Source organism: Populus euphratica, unplaced genomic scaffold (genome assembly GCF_000495115.2).
Source record: "Populus euphratica unplaced genomic scaffold, PopEup_1.0 scaffold1007.1, whole genome shotgun sequence".
Classification (NCBI taxonomy): Eukaryota; Viridiplantae; Streptophyta; class Magnoliopsida; order Malpighiales; family Salicaceae; genus Populus; species Populus euphratica.
The window spans coordinates 7,417-16,938 of NW_011500872.1; the positions used below are offsets into that span (position 1 = coordinate 7,417).

General features: G+C 31.3%; 1 protein-coding gene across 1 annotated transcript; it reads right to left on the reverse strand.

The window, feature by feature from the left end:
* Positions 1-5,903: 5,903 nt before the first annotated feature.
* On the reverse strand, positions 5,904-9,515 carry LOC105116667 (peptidyl-prolyl cis-trans isomerase FKBP16-4, chloroplastic). The gene is made up of 10 exons (XM_011014109.1): positions 9,283-9,515; positions 8,995-9,138; positions 8,840-8,895; positions 8,671-8,726; positions 8,216-8,273; positions 7,578-7,652; positions 7,259-7,348; positions 6,784-6,861; positions 6,287-6,327; positions 5,904-6,204 (listed from the first exon to the last, which is right to left on the reverse strand). Exons 1-10 carry the CDS (start codon positions 9,368-9,370, stop codon positions 6,177-6,179), a joined length of 714 nt encoding a protein of 237 aa, XP_011012411.1. The 5' UTR covers positions 9,371-9,515; the 3' UTR covers positions 5,904-6,176.
* Positions 9,516-9,522: the final 7 nt, after the last annotated feature.

A 9,522-nucleotide genomic window follows, 5' to 3' on the forward strand; every position in this document is an offset into this window, starting at 1 on the left:
GTTGAGTAAGTTGACTAGGGTTACCCGAATCAAATGATTTTTTCATTTTGCAAGAATGCCAAAATTATATTTTTTTAATTTATAAAGATTTAACAAATAAAATTAATGAGTCTGAAAAAATATAAGAAAAAGAATTCAGTCCTCATTCCTTTGATCTTGGTTTCTAATTAAAAAAAAATTATTTCATCATTTGTTAGTTAGTTTATTGAGGATTTTGCTTCGTGATTTTATTTTTTAATTTGCCATCTATAATGTGGTGTCAGTCTAATAACTAGGATCACAAGTTTAGAAGGTTAGTTTTAGTTGACTTCTATTTTAGCATTTTTTGTAAAAAAAATTATTTTTTAATATTTGGTTGGTTATGAATTAGCCTTGTTATTTTTTGCACTTTCTTTTTTTTACCTGAATTGACTCGGGTCTTTTTTTGTTGTCACTTTTTTTATATTTTCAATGTTAATTTTTTATTAATTTAGTTTACTTGTTATCATTACCTTTTTAAAATATTATTAAATTAGTTGAAATTATTAAACTCAACAATTCAATACTCTATTCTTTGATTTTTTTTAAAACCCCAAGTTTGGCATAGAAATTTTTTTATTTTTTTAAAAAATATTCATCCCATAATATTGCGTGAACCTTCAATCTAGTTTGACAATAACATTTATAGTCACTTGAAGATGGTCATTCGAGTACAAGAATACAGCAAGGTCCATGCTTTAGTTCATATTAAAAAAAAAAAAAACAAGCATAAATGATAAATTTAAGAATTTTTGTAACTACCAAAAATTTCATTAAACATATTTAAGGTTGCTTAAGGTTTATATGAATATTACCTAAAGATTAGGTATTTTTTTGTTTTAAATAATTACTTTAAGGTTGAGTTATTTTAAATCGCAAGTGATTCAAGTATCCAACCTCTAATGGTAATCTACATGAATTACTAATAAGAAATCTCCTAAACTCTTATAGAAGAAAGGGATTGTTATGCCTCTAATTGCTAACTCTTTTTCTTGTGTTTTCCAAGGATTTTGTATTGTGTTATTTACTAAAAAATAAGATGCATATCATTCTATTTATAGAAAAACTTGAAAATCATATAAATGATATAATATTAATTTTATTCCTTAACACATTATTTTAGGCTAATTTTAAAAATTTATTCATCAAGTCCCTACTTGATTTTTCTAGGTCTAGAATTGTAATTCCATATATAAATTACTTTAGTCTTTAATTTCTAAAATTTATTTACAATCAAGTCACACTTGATTAATCATTCAATTTTAATTTTTGAATAGTAGTTCTTATATATGTAACCCATTAGATTTCATAATGAGTTAGCTAAAAAATAAATCACAATGCCAGATAAAATAAGAATAAATAAATGAAACAAATTAATTCATTATTAATTCAACAATTGATTGTTTTATATTTGAAGATCAAATATCATATTTAACTTCCTGTCATGTTCCTTCAAATATTAAGAAAATTATACGCGGTTTGACTTGATCTTTTAGCAACTATCTCAACATAATTATTATCGCTTCATTAACAATATTATAATTTAAATATTATAGCATGTTATGTGTCTGCTCTATTAAATTATGTTTAATATTCAACCATATTATTCAATAGTTTCACTTAAATTTAATTAGTGTTTTGCCTATGTTTTATATATAAAATACCTTGATATTTTTTATTTTATGTTTTAAAGGTATTTTTGGATTAAAGATGCAAAAATCAGTAAATTAAAGGTAATTAGTAGATTTAACCTTCAGTTGATATTTTATACAGAGCGTGAGCTTTAGAGGTCTAAATGAAGTAATTCTAGTGGCATTAAAAAGCTAACATTCATACTTTTATGGGAATATAAGGCAAGAAAAATATAAACAAAGAAAGAGTATGGAAATCGCAGCCTTCAAAGTTAAATCTTCCAATCTGCTATTGTTGACCATCGACCATTATGACTTAAATATTTTGAGCTACAGAAGTCCATTTGATACAAACTCAATTTTTTTGGATTCTCGACTCAAATACCTATCAACTTACCAAATTTCAACCAAAAATGATCTCGTACAAGGGAGATATGAGTTTTCTAAGATGACAAATAAATTCTATCATCAAACAGGTTTTATGAATAAATAAGTTCAAATTACGTTTCGAAGCACCCAAACCGACATCAAGATTTTTATTTCAGCAATTTAGCTCCTCTAAGTCAAAGCTTGAAGATTTTATGCAATGCTATTTCTCCTTTTTTAGAAAAATAGTTATTGAAGTACTTAAATGCAAACTGTTTATTTAAGGAAGGACTATTTTGTAAAATAGAAACTAGGGTTTCTTAGGGTATAAAAGGAAAGAAAAAAGGAAAAAGGAAAAAGGAGAAGAGAGGGGGGTGACCAGAAGGGAGGAACACGAACTCTTTCTTCCACAAACTCGAATTCATGCATTCTTCTTCTTTTTGGGTTAGTTGTTCAATAGACATGCAAGGCTAAACTCTTTTTCTTATTTGCAAGGACACAAAAACCTTCAGATTTCAAGAATAATGAGATCTATTTTATCTTTTCTTTTTAGTTTATATGATGATTGAATATATTTGTTCTCCTATACTTATTTTCTATGAATGTTTATTTTAATTACTAAAGCGAACTCTAAGTTATTATTGTGAACAATCTATTGCTAAGTTTGCTATCAAAACCGGAGTTACGGTATATAAACTTGTGAAGCAACTAAGATTAATAATTATGGCAGATCTAGATTAATAATCTTATGGAGAACATTCGATTGATCAAATCAAACATAGACTGCGGATAGTTAAGTTGCCTAGATTAATGATTAGTACTTAAAAGTGCATTTTTATCATGGTTTTATATCATCATTTTGCACTTGAAGTATCAATAACTCCTTAACTAAAGCATGTTTTATAATAATATATCTAATAATATAAGATACCTTTAATTTATGGTAAATGTTCATTTTAAATGCAGGCCTATCACATAAATGAAAATATTGATTGATGACTTTAAGAAGTTAAATTGCAAAGGCAAAGAGATGGTCAAACTTAGAAAAGAGATGTCGGTGCAATCCAAACCGGAACACTGTTCGGTAATTGGGTCATATCTGGAGCTATAGATCTCAGATTTAGGTCTACTTTATATGGATGGAAAGGTAAGACATAGGCCTACAACTTTCATATGGAGCCCAAGATCTAAAAAGGCCATTTGCAAGTCCAAATTGTAGTAACAACAAAGAAGCCCGAATTTGTCTTTCAGCCCGAGCACTGTTCGGTATTTTGGCCATATCTGGAGTTTTAAAAGTCCAAATGAGCTGAATTGTTTACACAAGAAAGCTGAGACAATTGCCTACAACTTTCATGTTTGCAACTGGCTCCAGTTTTGACGTTATCAATGACGTTTTAGGCAGACAAGAGAAGATAAGGATTGTCACCAAGTCAAAAGTTGGCCACCCACTTATCAATTAGTCATCAAATCAATAGTTCCCAATTTTGGCCTATAAAAGGAGGCATTTGCCATGCATTTAGGCATCTTGGTTTCCAGATCAAGATCATACTCTTCCTTTCTCTCTTTGTATTTTTTGTAATGTTTATGCTTTGCTTTCATTAATATTAAGTTTATGCCTTTCATTTTCTTTCCTTTACTTAGTTAACTTTCATGTTCTTATTTTGTTTATCTATTTTCCTTTCTTTCATTATGTCTAGCTAAGTTAATTATGTCAAGGTGAAAAGGTTACACTAATGGTGTGAGAATAAGTATAATGTAAACTTAATATGGACTTTAATGTTTGGTACTAACATGTTTTATATTTGTTATCTTGTTCACTCTTTAATACTTTGCTTGTTAAATGACTAATCTTGATTTATGTTGTATAACACTTGGTACAACAAATGCTTGGCACTTTCATAGCCCATAATGTATGGTATAACCGACACCTGAGCTATGAAAGGAACTTGATTTGTTGTTAACATAAGTTATAATCATGAATGCTTGACGAGATTTACAAGCATTAGCATTAATTGAATAAGATGATTAATATAATCATGTTAACAATATATAATCTGATTGGAACCTCCTTTGTGTGTGGTTTCCAATTCAATAATAAGAGTTTATACTATACTTGTTTGATATACCATTAGTGGAACCTCTAACCTTGACATTTGTTATTATTATTGTTTAATCCTTACATTAATTTTCCATCTCCAAGTTCTTATACCATTAGTGGAACCTCTAACCTTGACATTTGTTATTATTATTGCTTAATCCTTACATTAATATTTCATCTCTAAGTTCTCATCATCATCATCTTCTTCTTCTTCTCTTTCTTTATTATTATTATTATTACTACTACTACTACTACTACTACTAGTTCTCATCATCATTATTATTATTATTATTATTATTATTATTATTATTATTATTACTACTACTACTACTACTACTACTATTATTATTATTATTATTACTATTGTTGTTGTTGTTATTGTTGTTTTATTATTGTTATTTATAATTTGTACAAATAACCTCCCTGTGGTTCGACCCCGATCTTGCCGGGTTATTTATTACTTCGACACTCCTGCACTTGGGAGAAGACATCAATCTTTTCGTCGTGTCAATTAATCAATTCATCTAGTTCTTAAGGCAACCATGAAATTAACTTACTAGTACGGACAGTGTGGTTGTTTAATGGTTGGATTAGTTATACAACGGATATGTCAACTAATCAATATAAAAAATAAAAAAATAAAAAGATAGATATTCAAAGTATAAATTAATGTCTAGTTTCTATGATCAGTTCTAATTTCTGTAGGTGGATGTTTTCTTACGACCAAAGTTTGTTTTATTGATAAATGTCGGTTTTATTTAAATTTCACTTGATAGTTCTCTGTTTGCTTTTGCTTTAGCCTAGATAACCTCTAAATCCCCCCAAATTGCATATCATATAGTATGAAAATCTGAACTAAATCTTCCTCATGGGATCAGCCCCTTGCTTGCTCATCTTATGTGTTGTATTTTTAGCTAGGGTAATTAATTTGTGCCCGCAATATCGCAATATTTGTTCCTAACACTATAGTCAGTAGTTCTCTGAATAAGATTTGAAACTCTTTTTAAGTCTCATTCCACCTTGAGCAGGGATTTACAATCAACTATTTAAGAATATATGAAATATTTTTTTAAATCATTTTGGATGAGAAATTGTCTTTTAATTACTCAAATATCTTCTTATAGTTCTTGTTATACCCAATATTTACTCGTTTGTTATCCTTGATTAGAACATGTATTACGATCAAAGCATATCATCTTCCATATAATATAACTTAGTGATATTAAATCTAAAGATCACTTACACAACCATCATGTGAGTATTTTCATAGACACAAGTGAGATTTTCATATGGAATCATCATACAAGTCAATTCAATGTACATATCATCTAACAAGTATCTATATATTAGTTCTAAGTATCTCTCACATCTCAACTTACGAGAAAAAATGCTTCCTTTTACAAAGAAAAAAACATACCATGCAATAATCTTGACAACTTTAATTAATGTTCTCTCTTAATAAAGTATTAACTATGAATATTTAGGAACACACTTTAATGCAATAGAAAACCCATAATAATGACTATATAATTTTTTATTGCAAAACATTTCTATCTCGTAAACTTTATTTTTACTCTAGATTCATTAATAAAATATTTGATAAGCATTAAAAATAAATAAAATCTTTATTAAAAATAAATATATTTATATGAACAAAATTAATATAACATTTAAGCAATTGATTGAATGCAGAATATATATATATATATATATATATTTTGGTTCAGTATGATTTGGAACATGGAAGATATGTAAACATTGCCTTGCCATATAAAAAATAAAAAAAAAAAAAAAAAAAAGAATACTTAGCATCTAACATTTTCATACCCAATAGCACAAGCAACTTGCTCGGAGAATAAAACAATAAAAAAAGAACACAACGAGAAGATAGGATGGAGAGTGGGATTTATACAGGTTATCAGTGCATTTATGGCTACGCTGATAACGTATTTGTACCAGCTTATGCCAGCAGATTCAGTTCTCTTTGAGGCGAAGTGCAGAAGCAATCTGGTCGATACAAAAGCTCAAATCATGAACAACCAGCATGCCAAGCAATATATGCATTAACCTTCAATAACTTTTACGGGAGACCTGCATACCAAACCAATGAGTAAGGCTAACCGCCAAAGAAATATCAAAATCGCTGTGCACTAGGTGGGCTGCCATCACTTACCCAAAGGGGCTTTGCTTGATGGCCAGCAGTTCAACATCCAACTGCAGATTCAACAAAGAAAGTGGCAAGTTAAATTCCATGTCTAGATATTTAATGCAAATAGACAGATCAGTAACAGAAATTGTGTTTATGTGGAAAGAAATAGAATAAGACTAAGAACTTGATGGCAAATCATAAGGAATAGATAGCCCTTTCATTTGATTTTCCACCTTGAGCAATTTCAGAAACGGGAAACATGCATGACATACTGAAGTTGGTGCACGCCATGCAATAACTGCAAGAAATATGACACTCAAGGAATTTTGTAACAGCATCCCATGGATCATACAGCTAATCAAACACCATATTCTTATAATTTGTTGAAACTACTCCCCTGTTCATCAATATGCCATGGTGGATTACAAGTTATGTTTCAGATACATGAAGACCGTAGGATTTCCCAGATGTCACTTGCATGAATATATCCTTACCCTATAACAAAAAAGACAACTTCTTACCTCTATGGTTGCATTTGGAGGAATTTCTTGTACTCCCTTACTACCATATGCTAGCTCAGGAGGAACTATTAGCAAACGCTGCCAAAAAAGAATTATTCATTCATCAGCACATGAAAAGAAACATTATTCAGTTGAGATTCAGCGAACTTAACTATATATAGAATGTTAGTTAAGCATGATAACCATGGTGCCCCGCATGCTATAGAGCAGAAATCAATAATAAGGTGATCCACATGCAGTTAAATTCAGCTTATTGGAAATGAGAGTGCAAAAAAACTGCATTAATTTCTTTCTTGGTTACACTACAATTGCTTTCTAACATATAGATTTTATATTTTAATTGATAGCATTTGAACTAAAGAGCTGGAAAGACCTACCCGACGCTGAACTATGGATATATATAAGCTATTGCATGCTTTATCATATAGTCTGTCAAGATAGAACAAAGCTACAATAAGGAAGAAACAGGAGTCACCTGGCCTCCTACACGCATGCCTTCAACCCCAAGATCTAATCCTTTAAGGACCGCTCCCCTCTCAGATTGGCCCACGTCAAATCCATAAGGCTGCAACAATTCAAGGAATATGTATTGCCCAAAAGGCAGAGAAATTTTAGGAAAGAAATTGCAGACTCGATGGTTGATACGTCAAATCATGCATGAATGATTAAAGTTATGTATGAATGATGTATAACTGAAGAAGTACACAACTCTAGTCTAAGTCAAATCATGCATGAATGATTAAAGTTATGTATGAATGATGTATAGCTGAAGAAGTGCATAACTCTAGTCTTACCGTTCCACCTCCAACACCGAGTCCCTGTCTACTAGTCATAAACGTGATTCCCTTCCACTTGGCAACATAGTGAACCTAAAATAAACGCAACTACATCAGCTATATTCTATATGTACTGCAAGGTAACAGATAGAGCACAAAAACATAATGGCTCTGGAATTTAGATTAATAGAGGAGTGAAATTATCAAACTTTTTCTGTCATCCATGCAAATTATTCTATGCTGGAGTATGCATTAAACATCTTGTCCCATCAGTTAGAAATCTGAAAAGTAAAAGTGGTAAAAATAATCATGTACTTTTGAAGCTACAGAAGAACATTCCTTCTTCTGAAATGAGGTTCATCATGAAATCAAAGTCTTCTTCTTCTTCTTAAATGGTTTTGAAAAATCAGCAAGGTAATTCTAGTTTTGTACAAGTTCGATAATCTTATAAAGGTATAGAAACTATAGAAGCTGGGAACATGGATGTGGATGAGGATGTAGGGAAGAAAAAAGTGATCTACAAGTACTGTGACAAGCACGTGAAATTAAGCCATAAGAGTTGGTGCTAATATTTGATGTATCAGTGTAATATAATAGGGAATAGTTTAGACATCAGGTAGTAAAAAAATTTAAATTTAACTGGGCCACAACCGTACTGCAACCCGAGATCCCTTCACAGCCTTAGGTCCACCCCCGACCTTCAAGTCATAGTACCTGAAGAATATCTCTATCAGAATTTGCATGATTTGCCTTCAAATATATAGACAAATATGCTTGGTATGAAATTGACAAATGAAATAGCATGTAAAAAGGCAGGTTGTGAGACTAAAAAACGGTTAATGACACAATCATTCAATACTCAATTCTCAAAATCTAACAATGTAGCTCTGTCCTTGGACAGAGAGAGAGAAAAAAAAATAAAAAAAATGAAGGTTTGCATAATGGTATCACATGATAGGCTCTAGCTTTCTGGTGAATTTACTAACAAGTGGCTATTCAATTATTTGAGAGAAGCAGATAAAGGTAATTTTCCAATGCCTATATTAGATAGCAAGGGCAAAAACCGGAGCAAAGAAAAGAATTCACATTAATTAAACTTTAATGTACTAACTTCAGACCATTGGAGAGGGTTGTGAAGTCACTCTCCGGTATTTTGGATGCTCTAAGCTGCACAGAACAAAAAGATTTGCAGAATTTGTGCAACTTTAGTACCCATTTGAAAGTAAAATATACATAACTTAAGAGACAAAAAATATCCCATATAGAAGTCAAAAACTTACAGCTCTTCTACTCGTGCTAGCAGCCTCGGCCACATCACAGACATAAATCCCAACAGCTAAATCACAGTTAAAAGAAGAAGAAGTAACGGAACGTCAAATCTCACCATTAATTAAAGAACCATCATTGAGAATATCATTGATGGAATAGAACTAACCAGTTGAAAGAAGAGAAGCAACGAGTGCCCTCCTTCCCTCCTGGTGCAAAGATAGTGAGGTTGGTTTTGTAGTCTCATCATCAGCGGAAGACGGTGAGGAGCGACATTTCAGCGCACCTGAATTTACGTTGGACAGCCTCCTCTCTGCCAATTCAAACAAATTTTGTAAACATTTGTAAGTGGTATTATTATTAGTAGTAGGAGTAGTCGTCGTCGTCGTCATAGCAAGTAAGAATCCAAACATACATATAAAAAAAAGTGATTTATAAAATGAGAGAGATAGATCACTTGTGATGGGAATGGAGAGGAGAGGCTCGCGGAGTAGAATGGCAGTGGGGTTTTGATGACAGGTAGGGAAGAGGGAGATCAGTTCCATTTAGGTCTGGTTATTGCTTATTAGTGAAGAATGCCAGGCAGAGGCAGGAACTGCAACTGGAATCCGAACTGTAACTGTAGCCGAGGAGGCAAGCTTAGCTGTCCTTGTTTTTGTTTGGTACATTGTATTTTTCAAAGTGGAAGAGGGAAAGA

Excerpts from the sequence above, each read along its gene's own strand:
- LOC105116667 (XM_011014109.1), bottom strand. The coding sequence starts at position 9,370 with ATGGAACTGATCTCCCTCTTCCCTACCTGTCATCAAAACCCCACTGCC. Across the intron at positions 6,862-7,258 it reads GCATGCGTGTAGGAGGCCAG|CGTTTGCTAATAGTTCCTCC; the intron begins GTGACTCCTGTT and ends CTTTTTTGGCAG. Across the intron at positions 6,328-6,783 it reads CTCCAAATGCAACCATAGAG|TTGGATGTTGAACTGCTGGC; the intron begins GTAAGAAGTTGT and ends TTGAATCTGCAG.